This window comes from Heloderma suspectum, chromosome 4 (assembly GCF_057233095.1).
Source record: "Heloderma suspectum isolate Gila_16-S chromosome 4, 16-S_ref, whole genome shotgun sequence".
NCBI classification, from domain to species: Eukaryota; Metazoa; Chordata; class Lepidosauria; order Squamata; family Helodermatidae; genus Heloderma; species Heloderma suspectum.
The window spans coordinates 189,117,748-189,144,938 of record NC_139461.1 but is presented as its reverse complement, the minus strand read 5'-3'; the positions used below and the strand labels follow the sequence as shown (position 1 = coordinate 189,144,938).

The 27,191-nt window shown below is 42.2% G+C and overlaps 1 protein-coding gene across 3 annotated transcripts in view; it reads left to right on the top strand.

The window, feature by feature from the left end:
* NTNG1 (netrin G1) overlaps window positions 1-27,191 on the top strand; it is a 334,691-nt gene that overhangs the window by 196,192 nt on the left and 111,308 nt on the right. For all 3 annotated transcript variants that reach the window (XM_084851615.1, XM_084851617.1, XM_084851616.1), the window contains exons 4-5: window positions 14,635-14,807; window positions 22,628-22,654. In XM_084851615.1, the coding sequence (XP_084707741.1) occupies window positions 14,635-14,807; window positions 22,628-22,654 (200 nt within the window). The remainder of the gene's footprint in view (window positions 1-14,634; window positions 14,808-22,627; window positions 22,655-27,191) is intronic.

The following is a 27,191-nucleotide window of genomic DNA, read 5'->3' as shown; positions in this document are numbered from 1 at the left end:
GCTCTGTTCCATGGAACCTGTGGTCAAACAGAGATTGTGATCACCAGAATTCTGAACTCTGACAAAAACCAGACAAGAGAATTTTATTTTACCCAGCAATCCCTACCTTAAAAGCACAAAATGTAATGCTTCCCATCATTTATATCCTCCAATTTATGATGGTTATTGCGGACAGTGTCCAACGCTATCCACACAGTACTGGGACCCATTACTAGCGCAACAGGAAGTTAGCAAATCCTTAAGCAAACGGAAATTAGCCCAGATGCTAATTTCTGGAATGGGATAGGTCAGCGGAGCTCACAGAAGGAAGCTCCACTGACCTGTCCCATTTCAGAAACAAGCAATTTCCACTTGTTTCCGGGATTGCTTTAGGATTGCTTTCCTGTAACCCTAGTGGTGGGTCCTGCTGGAGCAAAAGGAACAGGAGTGCAGCAGCAGTATAGGATACTGCCCTATATGTCTATGTTTTAATCTGTTTAGGGGGCAATCCTATGCAGGTTTAGACAGAAAAAAGTCCTACTACTCCCAGCATTCCCCAGCCAGCATAGCTGCATAGGATTGAGCATAGGATTGCGCCTTTAATCTGTTGCTTTAGCGATTACCTATTCAAACAGAATTTTACCCACCCCATACCCTCCACAAAATTCAGTAGGTTTAGCTTTTATTTGGGGAAAATAAGATCACCTGTATATTCTCACTTCATCAATCAACAATGATGTGCCATTGTGCACGTGCAACAAGAGGGGGCGGCAGCAACACCTGAGGTGCTGTACTGAGCTTTCCACTTTCCCAAAGCATCTGGAAATGAGACCAAGAGGGGAAACAAGCTGCTAGTCCACACCAAACTTTACTTGAGAAACATAATTAGAAGTTGTTGGATTTTTTAAAAATCAAGCCCTAGGGGGGAGAGAGAGAGAGAGAGAGAGAGACAGGGTGCTAATATCTTTTATTTGGGTGGGGGTGCAACCTTGGCAAAAAATCTATATGCTGCTCTTGGAGAGCAAAACAGTTGAGTGTTTATCTTTAGCCCTTTCCCAGTAATCTCAAAAGGCAACTGATAATCGAGGTCTTCCCAATAAATAAGGATTAGGAACACACAAGAGATAAATAAGATATTTGTCGGGAGCTCCCTATCTGCCTCTTTAAGCCCCTCCAATAGTCAACTCATGACACAGATGAAAGGGGTTCTTTCCAAGGCTTTATTCCTTTACAACTTAATGACTCTTTCAGATGCTAGTCACCAGCGACTAAGCAAGGAAACGCACTGGGGTAGTTAGCAGAGTAGCCTAAGCTCCGGGTAAGGCTGTTGGTCCCCGTTTGAAGGAGAAGAGCAGAAAAACTCTGAACTTATGGGCTCTGGAGAGGTCCTCCCTCTTACCCGGGGATCCTCGGGACACGACCATTGTTTTAGCGCCAAGCTGGCAGAGCGCCGCCTTTCGGCGCTCTCCATCAGGCGCTGCTCCCTCCGTCTCCGCGAGCATGCAGCAAGATCCCATCCCCTACTCTCTCACTGCTAGAGTCACTATCTCTCTCAGGAATGCTGGCAGGAGGCATCTCTTCCTGCTGCTGTGCCTGTGAGAGATGAGCAAGCTCCTCTCCCACGGGTGGTTGGTCCTCCTCAGAATCAGAACTACTCTGGGGCTCTATGGGCTCAGTATCCACCCTGACAATATTTTTCTTCTTAAATAATCAGTAATATAAACAATTACGGGAATTTTATTTGGTTTCAGAGGCAGAGAAAGAGCTAGATGGCAGCTTAAAGCTCATTTGTAGTAGTCTGAAAGTTTGACAATAACTTTATTGAACCCAAAATTCAGTATACTGATCATTTGCCCTTACGGTTGGCATTTTAAAAAAAGAAATGCAATCCTATTTATTTATTTTATTTATTTACAATATTTGTATACCACTCCACATCCAACCAAGACAGATTCCAGAGTGGTGAACATAAGAGGTAAAATGGTAAAAAGATAAAAATAATTAAGACATCATATTAAAACTATTCTTTTTAGAAATAGAATGCCAATAAAAACCATGGCTGGTCAGTTAGAGAATTCTTCGTGGAATAGAGCAGTTTTTAGGAGGCACCAGAAGCAACAGAGAGTTGGCTCCTGCCTGACCTGCAGGGGCAGGGAGTTCCAAAGGAACGGGGGTGCTACACTACAACTGAGAAGGACCATTGAACCTGAACCAAGGAAGCTATGTTGAAACACAAGAAGAACAGCAGTCCAGAACAAAGTCAGTAAGGCAGCACTAGGCTCTCAAAAAAACAAGTGTACATGCCTTTAGAAAGAAGTGGTTGCTTCTGGTTGTCCATATAAGCTTGTGCCCACATGTGTGATACTAGCAGGACATGAATTTTTTGCAAAAATATGTGTAACTGTTGTACTTAATTTGAATTCAATGGACAATGTGCATAAACAGACCAGCAACAGACCAGCATAGAGACAGGGCCTTTTCAGTGGTGGACCTGTATTCCCTCCTAAGGAATAGCCGTTTAGCCTCATAGAAACATAGAATCATAGGGTTGGAAGGGGCCCACAAGACCATTGAGTCCAACCCCCTGCTCAGTGCAGGAAGCCTGATCCCCAAGCGGTCTCCCATCCAAGTACTAACCAGGGCTGACCCTGCTTAGCTGACGAGATCGGGCGCGTGTAGCATATTATCAATCAGTGCTGGCTTTGAAAATTCATCTATTCCAAGCTGATTTTGATTATGATGTTGTGCTTAACTTCTTAATGGTTTATATTTCTGCTGGTTTAAAATGGTTCTGTTTAGCTGTTTAGATCTTATACAAGTGAGGTGCTACTTTTCAAAATGTTTTCACTGCTGTTTTAGTTTGAATATCTTTTCTTGGAATTCCAATGTCTTCTTTTTTATGTAAACTGTCTTGAGAGAGCTTTGCCTTGATAGACAGCCTGGACATTTTTTCAAAAAACACCAGTGGTGTCCACATCGATATGAAGTTGTACAGAATGTGTACAATCAGACAGCATGAACAGGCGAGTTTGTACATTTTCCCAGTCCATGTGCATAGTGTCGAAGGAATGCTGGAGACTGTGCACAAGTGGACAACTGTGTAATGTGTACACTGGCCAAATATTGTATACATTCTCTGTGCGGGCATTCTGAATTTTGCCTGGGCAGTGTATGAAGGTCATGTGGAGGCTTTGTGTGTTAACTGGAGCAATGCATGAACAATCGGTAACCAATTCACATTCTCTGACATTCATTGGAGATTACTGTTGTGAAGTCAAAACACAATGACACACAAACACCTTATTCTCACACAAACACCAGACCTGAACAAAGGATTTTCTTATTTAATCATTCATGTTGCCATATTCCAAACCCAGGGAGTCATTGGAAATCCAGAACATGTGTCTTATCCATAGTTTGTCTTGATATAGCTAGCCCTAATTTCTCCTATATTTGCAACTCCAGACCACATGAAAAAGAGGAGAAAGGAAGACACATTTTAGCAGCGTTCAAACATCTTAAGCTTCTTTGTGCCATTATTGTCTTCTCAACAGCTGCTCTCTAGAACAGTGGCCCTTCAGATGTTGTTGGACTACAACTTCCATCAGCCCTGACCTTTGGCCACCCCTGTCCAAGAACCTCAGGCAATGGTCTTTCCAAGCCTTGCTCCCTTTTTAACTGGAAGTTCCAAGGACTAGCCCTGGGGCCTTTTGTGTGCGAAGTATGTGCTATATCACTGATCGTGGAGGGTTTGCTAACCTGCTGCTGAGAGCTTCTCCCTACCATAGTACTTTAAGGAACGTTTAACAGGAGCTCTGGCAAACCATTTCAAAACTATGTAGCGCAGACATTGCAAATCTCTATGAAGTCCTTTAGTTTTTGCATTTGCTGTCTGGTTACTAAAGTTATAGGTATCAAACAAGGAGACATAGTGAATTATTCTCATTTTTAAACAAATCTGCTCTTTAAAAGCTCAGTGGATTGAGCAAAACTGTCATGGCACATTAAAGGCTTCAAAGATCTGTGATTCAGTGAAGGAGAGAGAGTGATGGGGAATCTTAAGGTCAACAATATCCCATTTTAATAAAAGCTGAGCCAAAAGTCCAGAGAAAGCATGTACCACATTCCTCTCAAAAAATGATACAGACTGTACCACTTCAAAGGATTACATGTTTGAACATTCCCCCATCAAGTATTCCCTACACTTGTGATGGACCAAACTGTCCACTTCAGTTTCTACAGCTTTCAACTTTTTGAAACACAAGTTCACTCTGCCCCATTCCCAAGTCATTTTGCCATTTTTTTTAGTAAAAGCTCTGCATGAAAAGTCATACACATTTTTGTATGAATTTTTTGTATACATTAGGAGAAATGCATACAAAAATGCACCTATTCATTTCTGAATCCATTCATTTTTGTTTGGACTTCACCTAATGCATGCATCATTAGAAATGCCTAGAAAAATGCATGAGACTTGCACCCTATTTTGTGCCCTCTAGGGCACAATCCTATGGGGATAGGCGGCCGCCTCCAAACTCAGACGCAACCACCTATCCAATGCAGGGCAGGAGAAGCATGGAGGGAATTGTCTCCTCCGCGCTTCTCCTGCTCTGCATTCGTGGCTAGACAGCCGATTTCAGCTGTCTAGCCGCAGGAAGTCAGAGTGGGGGCAGCGGCAGCCAGACAACACATAGGATGTGTGGTACCAGCATTTCCACCCGCCCCAGCCCGCCCAGAGGAACGCGCTTTTTACGCCGCTCTGCGCTGCTCTTCCAAGCACGGTGCACGGGACCATTCTGTGCTGCCTAGGAGGCAGCGCAGGAGGGAGGGAGGTCAGTTCTCGGAAACCGATGTATCCTATGGCCATCTAGCCCCTGACCATCTAGCCATAGGATTGTTCCCTTAGTTGGGCTAGTAAAGGTATTGCTCTAATTTGGATTTTGGAATTTTTCTTATCGTCAACATAGCTACCTTTGCTTTTTGTACATACTTGTATACATTTCTCCTAATTTGTGTATTTTTATGTACAATTTTGCCTAATGTATACATTTTTGTACACATTGTATTATTGGAGAACTGCATTGCAAAAGTGCAAAAATGGACACATAATTATGTTCCAGTTTGCATGTTAGTTTAGGAAATGCAGATTCAGTCAGTTCATATTGAAGTACAAAACAAGTGAATCTCTTCCCCATCCATACCCTATACATGGAGGGCTAGCATACATATGAGGATGTGTAGCACATCAGGAGAAGTGCTACATTGGCCTTCTTCCATACTAGGGATGGGAGACTAAACAAACCTTAAGTTCATCAAAGTTCTCTGATTTCGACTCTGACGTTCATTTCAGCTCATGTCTGTATTGGATTGAGAGCTGGGGGGGGTTGCACAATTGTTTGTGTGTATTTTTGTGCACATTTTTCCAAATGTATGCATTAGTGTGTGCATTTTTGAAATGTGTTTCTCTCCCATTGACTAAAGTGTGTTTGTGTGCATTTTTCAGATGCATGCATTTTTTGTGCATTTTTCAAATGCAGTTTCTGTTGCACGACAAGCTCAGAAATGTACAGATTTCATATTGCAGATTGTATTCAGGTCTGCATTCAGTTCCAGGTAGGGATGGCAGAGAAATCCGTCACAGACTCCAGTGGGGCTGGATTCTAAAGAATCCGGAGTCTGTGGCGGAACGGACTACCCCCCCCCCCGCCGCCACCCCAAAATCCCCCCAGGACAAAACCTACCTGCCGCCAGCCGGTGGGGTCCATCCGCTGCTACCCTCTGCTGCTCCGCTGCAAATGGCGTCCAGCATAGCGGACGCCATTTGCGTCCCTGCTTCAGCCGTGATAGGCTACGTAAATATTTACGTAGCCTATCATGGGAAAGAACAGGGATGCAAACGGCGTCTGCTACGCCATTTGCGTCCCTGTTCTTTGCAATGATAGGCTACAAAGTGGAGCCGGCCGGGGCCAGCGAGGATTCCGGGGGGGGGGGGGACAGATCGCCTCCCCCCCCCCCTGCAGACCAAAGGTAAGGGGGTTTCATACACCCCTAGTTCCAGGAGGTGGAAATTGGATACATTCTGATCAAAAACGAAGTCACCCGTCTCTCATACTTTCTACCTTTCTATGTGCAGTGAGGGGTTTTTTTTCACATAGTGGAGTACTTAAATATGCAATGCCAACAAACACCCCCGTATTCTGAGATAATACAGTCCCCAAAGGAATGTACCATGTAGTTTGTGTTTGCTCCTTATAGCGCTGGCCCTACCATGCAGCAGGGAGAAGCAATCTGTTTCAGGTGGCACATTGAAGGGGGAATAGATGAAGGCAGAAACTGGTGTCTGAATGATGCGGCAAGACCTTGAAGTGTTGGCTGTAGTGAAAGGAAGCACCATTTGGGTTCCATTTCAGGTAGCAAAATGTCTTGGGCCAGCATTGACTCCTCATCCATAACACCTTGTAGTACAGGGGTACAGAAAGAAGTTTCAGCCCAAGGGCAGAAATCCATTTTTGAGAAGCTTTCAGGGGCCATATTCCAGTGATGGGCAGGGTAAAAGGCAAAAGGGGCAGGGCCCCAAAATACCCAAAATACCAGCATAATTTAGCATAAGCTTCTGCACTCCTGTTGTAGTAGAACTTCTCCCCTTTCCAGAGGTTCAATTCTTTGGCTGCTTTAATCCTCCTTCCATATTCCGTTTTTGTTTTTTTAATGTAATAGACTGAGCATGCAGTGTATTTGCACAAATTTAAAGGATGCCCTTTCTTAAAAGTATATGAAGAAAATACGCCTTTTATAAGGAAGTCTAGCACCACTAATAAAGAAGAATTAAACTGTCTGTTTTGCAGCACTCCATTTATAGCCCTATATACAGGGTTTTTTTCCCCAACCACTTTTAATTAAAAGGAAAAGGTGTTTGTTAATATTTTCAGCCAGAATGAGCTATTATTTAAGTAGCAGCCACTGAGAGAATGTCATTTGTTTAAGCCAGAGAAGAAATGCATACTGCATCTACCTGGTTGCAAATTCTATTTGCCATTATTCTGAATTCCTTAAAGCTACCATAAGTTTGCTGTACCCTGGGGATATATGTGTGGGTTGCTACTTGCTTCAGGTCAAATTTCCCCTAAATGGAAGGCAGGTTTGGCAGCTGTTCATTTGGACTAGCTTAAAAAAATCTTGCCCATGCCTTGTGCTGCTTTGCCCTACTTATGAGTCACTCCATGGTGTGGGTGACAAATGCCCACAGAAGAAGAATCTTTCCAACCACTGGATGTAAAATCATTAGGAAAATAATCAACCAGAGATGCTAAATACCCAGGCACCTTTTCAGCATTTATTTGAAGGCGATTTTAAGCCATTTCTGACATCTACTGGAAAGAAATCACACTGCTTTAGAGCTGATAAAATGTGGAGCGGGTGGGTGTTCATTCTGAAAGCATCTTCAGTTCCTGGGGGATTTTTTTTATATAAAGTGACTTTGGGTTCATTAAAGGGGCTTGATACATATTCTGGATCAATCCATTGAGGTGGAATACCTTGTACCATAATATATAATTTTATTTTACCAAGGGTCTGGAAAATGTCCAAAATTAAAATGACTAGAAATTTAGATAAACAAGGTGTTTCATAGTCTTTACATTGCCACAGGCTTTCCAAACCATTTTGGGGTGCCAGAGTCACCCAAGGTGAGTTTTTCACCCAAAATATTCGCTTTATTTATTTATTTATAATATTTATATACTGCTCCACATCAAAAGATTTCAGAGTGGTGAAGAGCAAAGATAAAAGAATTAAACACCATGTTAAAACAATTAAAATATTTTTAAAAGAAACAAGTTCTGATAAGACCGAATTTAATACATTGCAGTTAGTCGCTCAAGGAAGGCTTCCCGAAATAACAATGTCTTCAGGAGGCTCCAGAAGAAACACAGCATTGGCTCCTGCCTGACCTCCAAAGGAAGGGGGCCACAACACTGAAGGCTCTTTTGTATGATGATATAGACAGCAATCCTACCCCCATTTTTCTGGGAGCAAGCCTTGTTGAATTCAGTGCTTACTTCTAAGTAGACATACACAGGAACTCATTTCTAGTTGACACGTAAGATCTGAAGTTACCACATCAAGCTCTAGATATGGCCTTGATTCTTCTGCCCCCATGTGATAGTGTGAAATGAAGTAGTCTCAGATCTGACACATATAGTGAATATGGATAACTCAGAATGCCAGTCTTTTCAGTGTGTCCTACTTACAGAGGGTTGAAGGACCATCAGAGGACAATCATCTATTTGAAGGTATTCTGTATTTGAAGGGTTGACCAGTCCAAGCATGGTTTAAAGATAAAGAACCCTAAGAAGAGAGAGCAGAGCAGGGGCCTTGAAGTCACCTATCAACAGTTAGTACCTGGACATCAGGCTGACATCAGACACAGGTCACCTGGTCACAGGTTTCTCCACTATGATATGTGCTGTGTTTCTATTTACATTAGAGTAATTTCTAAATTGGCATCCATGCCTATAAATCAGCACATGCACATTTTATGCAAATTGATCTCCACTCCTGTCCTGTTTTTTGGTTATGCTTTTCCTCTTTTTCGGTGATGCGTAAGTGGCCACCCTAGAATCATAGAATAGTAGGGTTGGAAGGGGCCTACAAGGCCATCGTGTCCAACCCCCTGCTCAGTGCAGGAATCCAAGTCAGAGCATCCCTGACAGATGGCTGTCCACCCTTGTCTTGAACGCCTCCAGTGTGGGAGAGCCCACCACCTCCCTAGGTCATTGGTTCTATTGTTGTATTGCTCAAACAGGACATTTTTCCTGATGTTCAGCCAGAATCTGGCTTCCTGTAACTTGAGCCCATGATTCCATGTCCTGCACTCTGGGATGATCAAGAAGAGATCCTGGCCTTCCTCTCTGTGACAACCTTTCAAGTACTTGAAGAGCGCTATCCTATCTCCCCTCAGTCTTCTCTTCTCAAGGCTAAACATGCCCAGTTCTTTCAGTCTCTCTTCATAGGGCTTTGTTTCCAGTCCCCTGATCATCTTTGTTACCCTCCTCTGAACCCTCTCCAGTTTGTCTGCATCCTTCTTAAAGTGTGGTGCCCAGAACTGCACACAGTACTCCAGATGAGGCCTAACCAGTGCTGAGTAGAGGGGAACTAGTACTTCCCGGGATTTGGAAGCTATGCTTCTAGTAATGTAGCCCAAAAGAGCATTGGCCTTTTTTGCAGCCACATCACATTGTTGGCTCATATTCAGCTTGTGATCGACAACAATTCCAAGATCCTTCTTGCTCGTAGTGTTGTTGAGCTATGTATCCCCCATCTTGTAACTGTGCATTTGCTTTCTTTTTCCTAGGTGGAGAACTTGGCATTTATCCCTATTAAATGTCATTCTGTTGTTTTCTGCCAGCACTCCAGTCTATCAAGATCACTTTGAATTTTGTTTCTGTCTTCCAAAGTATTAGCTATCCCGCCCAATTTTGTGTCTTCTGCAAATTTGATCGGCATTCCCTGCACCTCCTCCTCCAAGTCATTAATAAAAATGTGGAAGAGCACTGGGCCCAGGACTGAGCCCTGCAGTACCCCACTCGTTACCTCTCCTCAGTTTGAGAAGGTCCCATTGATAAGCACTCTTTGAGTCTGAATCTGTAGCCAACTGTGGATCCACCGGATCGTTGTTTCATCTAGCCCACTTTGAGCTAGTTTGCTCATCAGGATATCATGGGCTACTTTGTCGAAAGCTTTGCTGAAGTCGAGGTATATTATGTCACAGCATTCCCACAGTCCACAAGGGAGGTGACTTGATCAAAAAATGAGATCAGATTCATCTGGCAGGATTTGTTCTCGACAAATCCATGTTGGCTTCGAGTAATCACTGCATTGTTTTCAAGGTGCTTACAGATGAATTGCTTTAGAATCTGCTCCAGAATTTTCCCAGGGATTGCTGTCAGACTGACTGGTCTGTAGTTCCCAGGTTCCTCCTTTTTACCCTTTTTGAAGATAGGGACAACATTAGGGATGGCGGAGAATTTCTCCACGAATCTTTGGGAGGCTGAGAGCCGACACATTTGGCCCCCCGAAAGTGTTGGGGAAATTCTCCACCGGCCCCCTGCCCCCCCCCCGGGATGGGACTTACCTTCGGCGAATGTCCCTCTCGGCGGCAGGTCCCGGCAGCGGTTCGGCGGCGTTTCAGCGGGGGCGGGGGCGGCGGCCGGTCAACTGACCAGCTGCCGCCGCCGCCACTGCCAAAAAAAAAAAAGTAAAAAACACACACACACACACCCGTGATAGGCTACGTAATGATTTACGTAGCCTATCATGGCTAGATTTCCAAAGTCAGCTGTGATAGGCTACATAAATCGTCACGTAGCCTATCACGGGTGACTTTGGGGGGGAAGCGCGTACGCAAATGGCGGCGCCCATGGGGCACCGCCATTTGCGTTCCTTATTTTGGCACGTCTAGTCTACGTAAAGATTTACGTAGACTACGGCGAAAATAAGGGCACGTTATTTGCGTTGCCCTTATTTTTGCTGTAGTCTACGTAAATCTTTACGTAGACTAGACGTGCCAAAATAAGGAACGCAAATGGCGGTCCCCATGGGCGCTGCCATTTGCGTACGTGCTTTTTTTTTTTTTTTGAAGTCACCTGTGATAGGCTACGTGACGATTTACATACCCTATCACGGCTGACTTTGGAAATCTAGCCGTGATAGGCTACGTAAATCGTTACGTAGCCTATCACGGGTGTGTGTGTTTTGTTTTTTACTTTTTTTTCGCGGCCGGGTAGATGGGGCGCTCCTACTCGGCCTGAATTTCGGCGGCGAGGGATGGGGCGCCTCCCCCCCGGCCTGAATTTCGGCGAGGCAGGGCGCCTCCCCCCCCTCGCCTGAACTTCGGGGGGAGAAGCGAAGCGCCTCCCCCCCACCGCGAAGCAAGCTGCGGGATGAGGTAAGTCCCTTTCGTCCATCCCTAGACAACATTAGCCCTCCTCCAGTCATCTGGCACTTCCCCCGTCCTCCAAGATTTCTCAAAGAGAATAGACAGCGGTTCTGAGAGTTCTTCTGCCAGTTCCTTTATTACTCTAGAATGCAGTTCATCTGGCCCTGGAGATTTGAACTCATTCAAAGCAATTAGGTGTTCCTTGACCAGATGCCTATCTATCTCAAGCTGCAATCCTGCCCCTTCAGTCTGTACTTCGCCTTTGCCAGGGTGCTCATAGACCCTCTGTTTGGAGAAGACTGAGCCAAAGTAGGAATTGAGCACCTCTGCCTTTTCTTTGTCCTCTATTATCATTTTGCCATCCTTATTTAATAACTGAACAACCACTTCTTTCTTCTGCCTTTTACTATGCACATCGCTGGAGAAAGCCTTTTTGTTGCTTTTAGCATCCCTTGCTAACCTCAGCTCATTCTCAGCTTTAGTCTTCCTGACGCCATCCCTGCAATTCTGTGCTGCCTGCCTGTACTCTTCCTTTGTTACTTGGCCTTCGTTCCACTTCCTATATGTGTCCTTTTTTGTTTTCAGGGCATCTCTAAGCTTTTTGTGAAGCCACATTGGCTTCTTCTGTTGTCTTCCACCTTTTCTTCTTGTTGGAATTGTTTGTAATGGTGCCTTGAGAATTTCCTTTTTTAAAAACTCCCACCCATCTTGGACTCCTTTTCTCGTTAGAGTCACTTGCCATGGGACCTTACTGATTATTGTTCTGAGTTTATTAAAATCAGCTTTCCTAAAATCCAGGGTACGCCTTTGACTACACTCAGCTTTTGCTTCCCTTAGAACCAAGAACTGAAGTACAACATGGTTGCTTTCCCCCAGAGTTCCTGTAACTGCTACTTTATCCACTAAGTCATCTCTGTTGGTTAGGATCAAGTCAAGGATAGTTGATCCTCTAGTTCCTTCCTCTACTTTCTGTAGAAGGAAGTTATCCACCACACAAGTCAGGAATTTCCTAGAGGGGCCATGTTTTACAGAATTTGTCTCCCAATATCAGGGAAATTGAAGTCCCCCATGACTACTACATCATGCTTCCTTAAAACATTGGCTATTTGCTTTTCAAAAGTTTCATCCTCGTCTTCTCCTTGATTGGGTGGCCGGTAGTAGACTCCGACCACTAGGTTCCTTTTATTCTTTGCTCCATTTATTTTAATCCAGATGCTCTCGATACCAAGCTCATCCTCCTGTATTTTTGTGCAGAGATATGTATTTTTCACATACAGTGCAACCCCACCTCCCTTTCTGTTCCTTCTGTTCTTTTTGAATAAGTTATATCCTTCAATTGCTGTATTCCAGTCATGACAGTCAACCCACCTAGTCTCAGTTATACATATCAAGTCATAATTTCCCTCTTGTATTAAGAGTTCAAGTTCGTTCTGTTTGTTTCCCATACTCTGGGCATTAGTATATTGACATCGAAGACCACGTGCTTCATAGTCTGGCTTTCTTCCTACATGTGTCTGAAGACTATTACTGGGCGCTATTAGAGCTGTTCTCTCCGTTGCAGTGCATGAGCCTATGTCCATTGTTACCCCCAACTTTACATCTCCCTTCCCTGTAGGATTCAGTTTAAAGCCCTCCTGATGAAGTTCTTCATGCTGTGGCCAAACACATTCTTCCCATCCTTTGTGAGATGCAACCCGTCCCTTGCCAACAGCCCATCTTCCAGAAAGTATAGCCCGTGGTCCCAGAATCCAAATCTCTCTCGTCAGCACCACCTTTGTAGCCAGCCATTCACCCAGAGTATTTTTTGTTCCCTTTCTAGCCCTCTTCTAACTACTGGAAGTATGGATGAGAAAATTATCTGGGTCCTGAAGTTCTTGAGTTTCCTTCCCAAAACTTCAAAGTCTGACGTGATTCCTTTGTAGCTCCGCTTGGCGGTATCATTTGTTCCCACATGGATGAGAAGAAAGAGATACCTGTCAGTGGGCTTTATGAGTGCAGGCAACCTTTCAGTCACATCTCTAATCCGTCCTCCCGGGAGACAACATACCTGGCGAGTCCATGGGTCTTCACAACATACTTGGGTCTCGATCCCACGCAGCAAGGAGTCTCCCACTACTACCACTCTTCTCTTCTTCTTGTTGTAGGCCTGGGTTTCATCACCTCTATTTGACTGACCTTCAGCCTCTTGCTCACTCTCATGTAGGTTCCTGTGATTCTTCCTCTGCAGGCTGTCCTCCAGTCTCAACCGCAAGTACCTGGAATCAGTTCCACAGCGCCACTGCTTCCACTGGTGCAGAGTGATGTCTAGTTCTTCTCCTGTCACCCTTTTCCAAGGAGTATCCTCTACTCCGTTTTTCCTCACCTCAGCATTTCCCACTTCTGCCTCAGCTTGCTGTTGCTCTTCAAGCTTCTGGTCTTCACTTTGCTGCTGTAGTTCCCCCATTCTGTCCAATAACTCTTTGTGTTCTCTTATTCCCCGGAGGGTCGACAGTCGCCACTCCAGTCCACTTATTTTTCTTCCAGCAGCGTGACCAACTTGCACTTGTTGCAGGTGTAGGCCATGTTGTTCTCAGGCAAGAAAACAAACATTGCACATACCTTGCAGGTCACCACCACTGGAGAGTCTTGTCCTTCCATAGCCTCTTTTCCCTTTTTGTGTCTGGCTTTGTGATTGTTCTAGACTAACCTGTACCTGCTCCTCTACTCAGTAGAGGTTAAAAGCAGAGTCCCACTGGTGTGGAAGTGTGTGTTACAAGACAAATAAATGAAAAACAAAGTTTGTTAAAAAAGAAAAAAAAGTTTGATACCTTTTAATCGGTCAAGATTAAATCCCCAAAGAATCTTAGGAATTATAATTTGGTGAGGCACTGAGAATTCTCTTTTAACAGTCTCAAGGTCGTGTTGACCCATGCATACACACACACACACACACACACACACACACAGAACACTCAATTGTCAAGATTTCTGGGAGTAGGAATTACCGTTAAGGCTGTAGTGTATTGTAAGTAGTGCTGTGCTGAAATCCTATCTGCCCTTTCACAAGCTCTTCATTTTTCTGCCTCTTCTGTTGGGATGTTCAGAATTTCAAAGAAATTTCTCAGGGTGCAAGGCTTCAGGGCTTACCTTACTGTATGGACGTGGCCGAGGAGTGTGTGCGTGTGCTCTTTCTTTTACCATTTTCCCCCCTTCTGTCCTTGCTGCCTCTCTGGCTCTTTGAGCTTCTTGATAAACACTGAAGCCCTGCACCCTGAGAAATTTCTCCAAAATTCTCACCCCTTCCCACAATTTTCAGGTGCAATTTCTTTTCGCTCCCCCACCCCCCACCCTGCAACAAATGGTAGAAAATAAATAGACTGAAAGATTCAGCACACTGCTAAGAGTAAGTTGTTAGTAAGATTGGGATATAATATGCCATTGGTAATTATATGTAGCTCTTTTAATGTGAGCACAGAGCTTAAGAGAACGAAATCCTAGAAGTTTTGTTGTTGTTACTTTTTACACCAAACAGCAGTATCCAACTTTCACAGCATTTATGCACAAAAGCAATTTGAAACTGTTCTGGGTTATTGTTGTTTAACCCGAATAAGTGAAAATGGTGACAAGAGTAGTTTTTTATTATGCAGATGTTTCTTGCCAAAAGCTGAATTTCAGCTGGAGCAAAACAGCCTGAAATGACGTCTCCATTTCTGATAACACCTTGCTTTTCCTTTCATTAGGTGCAAGTGTAACCTTCATGCCACCGGCTGCAAAGAAGAAAACAAAAAGTTGTTATGCGAATGTGAGCACAACACAACAGGGCCAGACTGTGGAAAATGCAAGAAGAACTATCAGGGACGGTCTTGGAGCGCAGGCTCGTATCTCCCCATTCCGAAGGGCACCGCAAATATCTGTGAGTACTTGTGTGCAACAGCACAGCCATGGTAATGATATATTTCGGCCTCATTGGTACAGAAATGATCCTAACAAAACCAGCAACCCAAACCCAAAACAAACTTAAGATGGTATAGCTTAATGGAATATTAGAACCTGTACAGGCAGGGCAATCCCATGCAGGTTCACTTGGAAGCAAATTCCATTGTGTTCAGTGGGGCTTACTCCCTGGTAAGTGCACGTATGGGCACTATATATGTTCAACCCCAAGTCTGTTCAATGAAATCAACATCAAAACTGTGACATGCAGTCATGTGTAGCACTTTACCAAATTTACAGTGCAGTCCTATTCATGTCTACTCAAAAGTTAGCTCCATTGACTACAATGGGACTTTCTCCCAGGTAAGTATGCATAGGATTGCAGCCTTACCTGCCCAATTTCTTCCTTGCCATACTTCCTATGTGCTATAGCATGCACTAGAGTGGCAGTGGCTTGTTCTTTGGACTATCAGAGTATTGTTCATCTCCTGTTCACTGCACGTAAGTGGCACACATAAATAGGAAGAGAAGATCACAGATGATAAGCCTATCATGTGAGAATTGCCCTATAAACTATGTAATTATTATTGCATTTACATCCCACTCTTCCTCCCAAGAGCTCAAGGCAGCATACATGGTTCTCCCACCCAATTTCACATCACAACAATCCTATGAAGCAGGTTAGGCTGAGTGAGTGTGACCTGTCCAAGGTTAAGTGAGCTTCATGGCTGAGTCTGGATTTGAACCTTGGTCTCTCCAGTCCAACACTCAAACCACTGCGCCTCACTAGCTCACATGAAGTTGTGCAAGTCCATCCTTACATGTGATGCAGGCTGTGGGTAGGATCCGACAGGACCCTACCACTGGTGGTGAGCACCGCCAGTTCCCAGTGTGTGCGCAACCGGTCCCCGACGGCGGCACACACTTGGCCCCTACCACCAGCAGTCGCGAGTTAGCGTTTCTGGAGGCAAGCCCCAAACAACCAGAAATGCAAGCTTCTGGAAGGAGCAGATCACATCTTCCAGAAACCTGCATTTCCAGTCGTTTGGGGGCTTGCCCCCAGAAGCACTATATCACTGCCACTGGTGGTAGAGACCTCACACTGGGAACCGGCGGTGCTCGTTGTCAGAGGTAGGGTCTTGTTGGATCCTCCCCACAAACTCCTTCAAATAAAAGTGCAGAAAAGGCACAGTTTCGGTTTCATCTGCTGCTTAGTTTTCATGATGTCAAGGACCCTATCCAGAGTTAACCATCTTATAAGCGTAAGAGCCAATTGTGCAGATGTTACTGCAGCTGCCTAAGCCTGGCAAATAACTGCTTGTGCAAGTGGTCTACTCATGTGAGCTGTCTAACCCCTGGAAGAGCTATCTCATGTGAGAACTTTCCTGCAACAGAAGAACATTAATTTTGCGTGAGCTTGCTTTTATAATATTGCTCGTGCGAGGAGACCATTTGTAACACTCTATTGTGTGATTAGCTGGCTTCACCAGCTCCAGTATGTTTATTTTAAAAGATTTTTTTAACATTAACCATTATAACCCAACACAGAATTAAGTATACATTTTATTTATTTATTTATTTATTTAATTTATTGATTGATTGCCCATCTGGCTGGTCAAAACATAGGCCCGCTGTTTTCATTGCACTTAAGCAGATTTTACTCTCTGTGGGATTTTGGCCAATGTTAAATACCGGGTCAGATACATGCATGCGTGGTCACAGAAGCTTGTTGTTTCATTTACATCTGTGCCTTTAGTTGGTTCCTAAGGTAACAGTAGCCCTATTCAGGCCTTCCGTTTCTGGTTATACTCAACAGACGAGGCAAGGGAGAGCTCTAGCTACCCCTCTCCTTTGTCACATTTGTCACACCCAACTCATGGAGGGCGACTGTCTGAAGAGGAGAGCCTTCTATATCCATGGAGACCGCCCATGTAAGCCTGAATGCCGATTTTCCATCATTTTGGCTCGCATGGAGAGCATCCATGGATACAGCAGGGTCTCCTCTTCAGACAGTTGCGGGTGACAGCAACACACAAGGAGAATGTGGGGCTAGAGTGCTCCCTCTCCTCACGTACTGAGCATAACCAGAAACGGAAGGCCTGAATAGGGCTAATGTAACACCCAGGACCTAAAAACAGGACTTGGAATCGATCTAATCATTTTCATTTACCTTGTGCCTCTGATCCACTATGAGATCTTCACTGAGAAATGTCTTTTTGCACATGTGGATGGCATCCAGCAAGATTATCTGCTCTCAGAAGTCTTGCTGCCATACATGGATCAGAACAAATGCTTAACCACACCTACTATTGTTCAGTTATTGAAATATCTAAGGTCATGATACAACCAAAGTTAAGTACTCTGGTCCTAATTATTCCAACATGTGAGATCAAAGCTGGGGCTTCCTTCTCTTATTTACATCAATGGGACTTAAAGGTGTTCACTTTTTTGGTTGGATCATTTCCTATACATTTATCCCTCCAACTAAGGAGTGTTGAAAGCAGTGTAATAAAGGCGGCAGAGTGGGAGTAGAATGCTGTAGAAAGAATAGAAAGGGGCATAAAAAGCAAGAAATTCACAGAACTGTTCTGTCATGGATGCAAGTGAGTTGTGTGTTAACCCGGATCCTTTGCTAATTTGACTTATATACCTAAATCCCTCGGAAGGGGGGGGGAGAACAAGCAGAGAATAAGCCATCAAACATTTTTGGAATAAGACTTATTAGTTGCTCTTTATAAAAAATCTGGAGTTCTGCCCTATATAAAAGTAAAAAAGCTGGCTTTGGAAATAACCATTCACTGAAAAGTTATTTTGAAGAAACAGGGTTATGTGCCGCAGCTAAATGAAAAGTAAAAAAAAAAACCAACCAGCCGCAATGTGCCATGTTCCGAATGTTATCTTGCACTTCAAAGCAGCAGCTGTGAGGAATCAAACCTCTAAAATGAATATCACAGGAAGCAGGACCTTATCAAGTTTAATGTGAAAGTAATAGACCAAGTAACAAACCATGAAGTGTGGGGGGCATGAAATTATGATAAAATTCCTACCAGGCAGGGAAAAAAGTGAACCTTGAAGAAGAAGAGGAAAACATTTTGTAAGAGCATTAACTTTTAGAAAAACGGGCACTTTGGATCACAGAGTTAATACTATAAAGCTATGTTCAAGATACATTTGGAAATTCACAGGATTTTTTCTCTACTGAGAATTCACAGCATCAAAAAGGCTTCTAAACTCACTCAGCTTGAGTGATGATCCATAAACAATCACAGTTCCTCTACACCCATCTCTGCTATACTTCTCAATTGTTCCTTGTAGTAAAGAAGAGAATCCCACATTTCTTTTTTTCTTTATGCAGCTGTCCAGATTTTTCTTTTGTGATGGAGTCCTTTTTATTCAAATTCCACCATCTAATATTAGTCTTCCCAAAACCAATCCAACCAAAACAAAGGCCCACTCGACATACACAATATATTTACTTAACTCAACATAGTTTCATCAACATGGAATTTCAGTGTCCAAAGAACAGGAGGACCTCAACCAGACAACCTCAGTCAGAACAACAAAAATTGTTCTCCCAACTTCTTTTTCATAAAGATAAAGACACAACATAGTTGAAATGGAGTTTTACTGATACTTCATAGTTGTGAGTCTGAAATATACTCCTGTATTGTGCATCCTTATGTGTTGATGAAATTGAGTATATTACGTATTAGTTGTGTTTTCACTCTTCGTTATATGTTAAGTAAATATATTGTGTATGTAGAGAGTCCCTTTTATTCATACACATCGTCAACCTCTTACTTGTATAGAGATAACCAGATTGTATTACCGAATGCAAGATATACTTCACAAAACTACCCACCACCACCACCCAAGCCAAAAAAGTAGTGATACCATTGAACTTTTCCAAAAATGATTAGCAAAATTTCTCAGCGTGTTGGGGGGGGGGGGATCTCTAGTATGCCATCGAATTTTGATTAGAGTGACATTCAAGGTGAAGTCTGGGAAGTTTGCAGCCCAATGTGTGGTATAATAGAAGCTTGCCCTATAGCAGGGATGGGCAGCTCGTGACCCTCCAGATGTTTTGGCCTACAACTCCCATCATCTCTCATCATTGACTATGTTGACTAAGGCTGATGACAGTTGTAGGCCAAAATGCCTGGAGGTCCACAAGTTGCCCATCCATACCCTATAAAGAGCAAGTATATTCAGCTTCTCGGCAGACGTGCATGTTGACTATAACCCAAGAAATCTCATGTTCATGCAGATCTGTCAACCCTATTGGCAACTGGTATGGTTTTCCCCTTCTTTGTTTTTTCTCTCTTTGCTTGGGGTGCAGTGTGATCTAGCTTAGGTGGATTAATTGATAGGAAGGCTGTGGTGAAGTTGAAGTTGGTCTTCTTAGATTTCTAAGGTTCTGTGATTTTCTCAATGGTATATTAATGCAGGGCTGAAGAGGGACAATGTATAGTACATTTATGGACCCAAACTTAGCCATACTTGGAGCAGACCCACTGAAAACAACGGGGCTTAAGTTAGTCATGACTACCTTAAATCCCATTGACTTCAGTGAGTCTACTCTGTCTAAGTCTGGATCCAGTGTGGGCAACATCTGTATATCCATATGCTGACTGAACAGCATCTCCAAGCAGAGAGGATTCCCTCTCCTCCCTTCAGCCCCCTGTATCCCCTCAAATCCTCTCCAGAGGGTTTGGGGACACTTCCAGAAATAATTCTGAGGGTGCAGGGGAGATTGCAGGGGAGAGGAGAGGACTGGAAAGTTCCATTGCTCATACAGAGCCCTCTGATGGCAACCTTATTATTCCAAAAATTACTATCTGTAATTTTATTTGACTGTCAGTTCCGGTATCTAACGAACGCAGTTTTGCTCTTAAAAAATAATGACAAACCAACTTAACTTACACTCCCTGTCTCAGAAAGGGACTTCCTTGCTCCCACTCATGCCATTCTACCTGACCTTGTACAAAGGTTAATCTGTCCTTTGGGCTGGGCAAGCAGCGTTAACATACTTCCCAAAAGGTGAGAAAATTCCCTGCCCGTAGGCAATGTGATAAGAAATTTACTCTGCATTGCAGATAATCTTGCAAGAATCCAGGGTTTGACTGATATAAAAATACTATTTGTCTATTGGAAATCTCTCCGATAATAACACTGCTGCAAGAACTTTAAAAAATTATTTGCAACACAATTTGGTTGACTTGTTACCTTGATTGTATGCAGTAGTTTAGTGGTAAAGTGCAGATGCTCATCATGACAGTCCGCATAGCCACGCCTTCAAGGAGGGTCCAAATATTCAGGCAGATGTGTTGATCCACATCAACAAACCAGTTCTAGCAGTTTTATCTCCACCAGGACCAAGACTTTTGTAAATACTTTGCATTACAACAGGGACATAACAGTTTTTTGAACTCTTAAAAAAACTTTTATTGACTTCGCATGAATAATACAATATCATTAACAACATCAAACATAATAAAAATCAACAGTACAAAAATGTGTTCCCATATTTGTCTGCGTTTCATGTTCATTAAAACATGAGTCCAGCTTAGTCCTTATTAGCCTCTGTCTTCCACTATTTTATTAGGTCTTTCCCTAATGTTGAAAATTTTCATTCCCAATTCCCCCCCCCCCTCGCAGCTACTGTGATAATTGCAGCTAACCTTAAATTGAACATGGAATTCTAAGGGGGTGGCACATGATGTCATCATCCCTGCTGATAAAAAAGTGCTTGTGCTTCATTCCTGTGAGCCCTGTCTCCACTACACCACTGATTGTATGGTGGACTTTATTTGATATTGAAAACTGGTAATGTAAATTGGATATTTTGATATATTTGGATATTTTGGATATTTTGATATCATAACAATAAGAAGTTCTAGATATATACAGAATGTACCATATTTGATATAGTTAGGCACCTGGTAAAATAATTAATAAATGTGTTCATCTTTCTCTTTTGTAAAGCATTAGAAAAAATAATTTACTAGCTAGAGTATTTACTGGTACAGGAACTACTTTAGCATTCCTGAGCTAGCCCTGTTTCCTTAGGAGTTTCTTTCTTTGTGTGATGGTCCCGTGAGGAGCTGAAATACACGAAGTGGCATATCACGTCTATTGTAGGGGTGGGACCATTCTTGCATTTTCAGCACCAACCAAAACCACATTTTACTGATGTTGTAGACAGAAACTTATTTGAATAAAATCCCACTTTAAAAGCAATGGTGGGGAAACAGAGAAGAAATGGCCCAAAGCTTAATATAAAAAGCTGACTTGATTCAGAAACAATGAAATAGTGTGTCTTCTATCAGTAGATGTTCCAGGCCAAAACTGAATAAGAGAAGCTGAATTTTATATATATGGTGAAGAGTTTGCAGTGGCCATTGCTAAATTATAGAACAACAAAACCAAATAGTTGTGATACAAATAATGAAGGTTCTTAAGAAAAAGGTCTGCTCAGTTTGCAATTTCCACTGATTCCTCACACATTTGGACATAGATAATATTCTCAAATGCCCACATGTTCCTGCATGAATTAACCTCTGTGGGAGCCTTTGACAGAGCATCTTAGCCCCATTGAGAGTAAGGTGATTTTGGAAAATCTTCTGCTGCATGAGGTCATTAGCTGACTGTTTTCCTGTCACAATACCACCAGGAAATTTGAGGAAATCAGGGACTGACTAAAAGTCCTTTATTGATAATTTTTTCTTTTTAAAAAAAAAAATCCGGATGCTTTCTAAAGCCAGTAAGGGCGCAATCCTAAGACCGCTAGACAGCAGCTAGATGGCCATAGGATTGTTCGGTTTCCAGAAACCAACCTCAGAGCCCGCGTTCTGAGGTCAGTTCCCAGAAAACCGCCTCCCCATCCCCTCCCCCGCCACCTCATAGGTGGCAAGGATCGTCCCCAGGCTCCACCCTCGGAGAAGCAGTGCAGAGTGGGGCAAAAGGGGGTGTTCCTCGGGGCGGGGAGTACAGAAGTGCTGGTACAATGCCTCCTATGCGTCGTCTGGTCTCCACCCACCCCCACTCTGAAATTGGCCATCCAGCCACAAACACAGGGCAACCAGAACACGGAGGAGAAGATCCCCTTCACACTCTGCCTGCCCTGCATTGGATAGGTGGTCGCTTCCGAGTTCGGAGGTAGATGCCTATCCCAATAGGATTGCTCCCTCCATGTGAAATTTATCAACTACAAGTAGTTTGAGAACATTTACAAACCATTACAGAGGCTAGAATCTTGTCTTTCGCTGAGTAACAGTATACCCTCTGAGTATAAGAATGCTATTAAAAATCCAGAAGTTTTCATGATGACTCTCCAACCTTAATTGAAATTAAGAATATGAAAGGAATGCGGGAAACTATGAATATGGGCACCCTAATCTCTGTGTCGATGTGTGTCTTATATCACACACGCACATATAAATAAAAGAGGTGTGCTTCGACTGAAACTCTGCTTCAGCATTTTGGAAAATGGCATGATTCACGTCAGACCAATTCGGAGGCTCTGCCCTTCAACTCAGGTACCAAACCCAAGCCAAGATTCAGAAATCCGAGGCGTCATACCAGCAGAAGCAGAGCAGCCCTGTTGGATACTAGCCAAAGTGCTTAATTCTCCCTTTAAACTCATGGGAGTTGAAAAAACAAAAAGCTTCACTTTTGCTTGTTTTCCACTGATTCTTAGTGCTGATAGATCTTGTGATGATATCAATGCAATAATGTAAAATATTAGTATGTCATCAATACACATGAATACCTAACCAAAATTCTCTCTTTTCTTTTCAGGTATGCCCAGTATTCTCAGCATTGGTAGTAAGTAATAAAGAGCAGACTTAGGCCAGCTTTGCTTGTTGTTCAGACCCTGAAAATCTATTTTTCCAACATCTGTTTCTGTTTTCTCTGAAATATGCTTGGTGATAACTGGAGAAATACCCTTAATCATCTTCCTGCTGCATTTGCACATCATTAATATTTATGTTTAGAGGGACATCAGCTTTATTCACCTCATGGCACTCCTTCCAATGGCAAATGAAGATTCTATGATCCCCAAATAAAAGTGATTGAAAACTAAGGGATGTCAATCAAACTCAGCTAATATTTTTCAGGTACAACAATGTTTTCCTTAGAGTTCAATCCTATGCATGTTCAGACAGAAAAGAGACCTACAACTCCCAGCATTCCCCAGACAGCATGGGTGGCTGGGGAATGCTGGGGCTTGTAGGACTTTTTTCCGTCTGAACATGCATAGGATTGCACCCTTAGAAGATTAAATGAGGAATCCTCAAGTACTACACACACACACACAAACACACACACACAAATACATAAAAAAAGAAAATGAATTTCTCTTTGAACAACTAGGGTACTATACAATGACCCTTCTATATAGTCCATCCAGATTATATGTAAACCACCCTAGTAATCCTACACTGAAGGATGATATATAAATCTGATAAGTAAATAACTAACTAAATATAATTTCCATGTCCTTAATCCACAGGAGGTACTGCAATGGTTTTCTTTCCTTAACATTTTATTTTAGCTTCTAAATAAAAAAAAACATCATTTTAAACAAGGCACACCTTATTGACACCTAGATTGCAATTCTAATAATATCTAAATCATTTCCATATCTCGTCAAATAAATAATGTTGTTCCCCTTCTTTAATGTAGTCTTTTATTTTTTACATATAGTAGCCAAATCCCATAATGAAACCATTCTTTCAGTGATGGCTCTATATTATTTTACCAATGTTTGGCATAAACCAATCTAGCTGCCAATTTTTGGAATAAAGCAATCTTGCATGTAATTTTTTTTTTTTAAACTGAGCCTTTAAAACAGTTGAAGATGTACATTTTAGGATCAAGAACCAATTTAATCATAGGGATCATAGTAATAATATATTTTACCTGTAACCCTTCTCTAAGGGTGCATTATGCATGCTTAGACAGAAAAAAAGTCCTACAACTATGAGCATTCCTCAGTCAGCCATGTTGGGTGAGGAATGCTGAGAATTGTAGGACTTTTTTTCCATCTAAACATACATAGGATTTCACCCTTACAGGTGTGCCAGTAATTAATCAGATTTCCCCTTTTTCCTATTGACATTGTCAATATCTATCATTGTAATTTACATAGTTCTTGGATATACATACAGAGTTAAAATATAATTGTGCCATCATTTTCTAACTGTTGCCCACAGTTCAGAGTATATTTGTTTACTTTTCTCCATACATATTTCCAAATATTAATTAGAAGTTTCATCTTCCACCCATTTTTCCCACTTAAAAATGTAACCTGGGCCCTTTGATATGTCTAACTATAATAACATCTAGTATAACCAAGAGGAGAGAGAGAGAGACTTCTTTGTTTTTTCAACATTATTTTCCCAAATTGAGGTGTTTCCTTCATAGCCATGAACAACAATCCCTTTCTTTCTGGTCTTGTATAACATGTCTGCTTTGAAAATCCTCCAGTGGGGGCTGTATTTCTCCCATTATTTCCAGGCATTGACTGTATGGATTTATATATCCATCCACAGTTCACAATTCCCCAATGTTGTAATAGTTTAAAAAAAATCCAGTTCACCCATTCTTAAGAAATTCTGATTCAAAGATAACTAGATCTGTGGAGCAATATCCTATGTGGCCCACGTGCCAGCAGGAACCAACACTAATGCAATGGGGAGCTTAAGCCAGCAGGGCTTAAGACAGGATGGAGCTTCCAAGATCAGAGTGCTCCGTCATTGCAGCTCCTTGCCCTTAAGATTGTTCTATAAGAGAAGACCACATATCAGCTCAGACTTAATTATTTTCATTAATCTCTCATATTATTCCAGTGAAGGTCCTGAATTTGAAAAAAATATTTGTTCAGTTATCTCTTGTTCTGTCTCTAAAAGCAGAGGGTAGACAGGACACTTAGAAATGTAGTTTTTGAATCATCCACCATAAATCCTGCAACATTACTATATTTCTCTGTAATTTTAATAAGGTCAGTCTGTGTGTGTGGTACCTGCTATGTCATACATGATTGAGTACACCACCATCATTCTCCAATAATCTCTTAATAGTACTGATTATAGTTTACAGCTTTTGCAAATGGCTCCAAATTTAAATTAAAGCAAGAGGTGATGGGAGGCATCGTTTTCTGGTGTGACATGAGAAAATAAACTGAGAGGTAAATATTGCATTAACAATTACTCTTGCTGGAGGATTTTTTAGATTGTCTTTCTTCCCTCCAATAAACCAAATTCCAAAACCAAAGGTACCTAAAATAAATATCCCCATTCTACACAATCAAACACATTTTCTACAAGTATAAAAGTAACAATTCTCTTACATTTTTTTCCAAATTAACATGCTCAATTATAGTAATCATTCTAGTTTTACTTAGGAAATATGACATTGTCTCACTTTAAATAAATATGGGACTTTATGCTAGAGGACCCTAAACACTGAAAAGTATGTTCAATCACAGAGTAAATTGGACAGAAACTAAAGTAGTGGCAGCAAAAGCAGCATATACACTTTGGTAACAATCCTTAGCACAAATGCAGTGCCTGCAGGCAGAGTAATTCCTAATTTCTTGCCTCCCTCCATTGGTTTAAGTAGAGGGCAGTGCACCAAAGCATTATGGGAAATGGGAAGTCTGTGCTCACCTCCTAAGTCCCTATCCTCACTCTGTGGGCAATGCAAGTTACTAGAGCTCTAGAAACTTGCACAACACGAAGGAAGTTTGGATGTGGATATGGAAAGTGTGCACAGAGCTCCAATCCTCCACAATGCACTTATGCATTGCCTATACTTAAAAAAGAGAGAGGACAGAAACTCTCCCTTTGTTAGTATGGGATCACTGAACCCATACTAAGAAGAATCATCTCCCATGCTTAAGCCATTGATTTCAACTGGAGAGTTCCAGTACAATCCTAAGCTTGCTTACTCAGAAGTCAGTGCCTCTGTGTTCAACACACCCCTTGTGTGATTAGGATTGCAGCCTTAGCAAATGCTTGAAATCAATGGGTTTAAATTGGCTAGATTTTGCTCAGTTTTTGTGTTATGCAGGACCATCATACAAATCTTAACAACCAACAAAAGATTTGCAGTACCTGACATCCAGCTGAAAACCAATATCCTAATAATTTAACAGCTGCATTATGACTTATAAATGCACAGTCAGGTTTCTCAATTTATAAATCACCTCAGTTTTCTTCTGGGTTTTTTTGGAGGAGGGTTCCCTTACATCTTCTTTAACATTTGCCTAACTGCAGATGCACAGATATATGATCCCACTGAACCCCTGACATTGAATTTGCATGTGTTATTTGATGCATGGGGGGAAGGCGGAGGGAAGCTAAAGAAAGCCAGGTGAAAAATACTGTTGTTTCCACACACGCAAGAATCCATTGTCATAGCTAACAGAAATGGATAAATGGTAAAAATAGTTCTTGTGCTACAGACTGTTGGTATTGTCTTGCATGCACGTATGTGGTTGTAACATTCACTTTACACTTCCATGCAGCCTTCTTCACTGTATTCACCATCTCTGAGCATCAGCAGATGTTGGCCTTTGGACTCTTAATAGGGAAACGCAAATAGCCTTGGATTAATCAGGGGTGACCTGAAAGGATGCCTTGTTGACCTCTTTGAATTTTAGCACATTGTTTACAGTAGAGTGGGCAGTATCACTTTGTGACGGTTACACTGGCCATACAAATAAGCCTGCAAATTTACAAACCTACCAGAAACAAAACAAAAATATCACCAGCTTGCATGCCCATGTTACCTGTTTGTGTCTAATGCAAGAAGAAAACCATCCAACCCTAGCCGGTCACCTGGAGGTGTTTCCTGCTTTAACGGGGAATATGGACTAAATCCCATTTCAACCACAGAGTGCCTTCAAATATGAGCACCTTTGTATGCATAAAAACATTAAAGAATGACTCTGTTTAGCTCATTTGTTGGAGTCAGTGGAATATTGTTCACTGATACAATATTCTCAGATCCATATATAAAGTTATTTTACACTATATGGATTTTGGGATTTTTGTCCAACATAGCTCCCTTTGTTCTTAATATTCTCAAAGTCTTCTATGGAAATGGCAGAATTCTTCTCAAATGATAGAATGTCTTGCCACATCCTGTTCTACTGTGATTCATAGTAGTGCTATATATGTGCACTGTGATTCACAGGATTGAGGTCGATATTGATATAGGTATATATCAATCAGTAGCTCAGAATTGTAGCAATGAACAATATTCCATTTACTCCAACATTTGAGCTAAACACAGTCATTCTCTAATTGTTTATGCGTACAAAGGTGTTCATATTTGAAGGTGCGGTGTGGTTGAA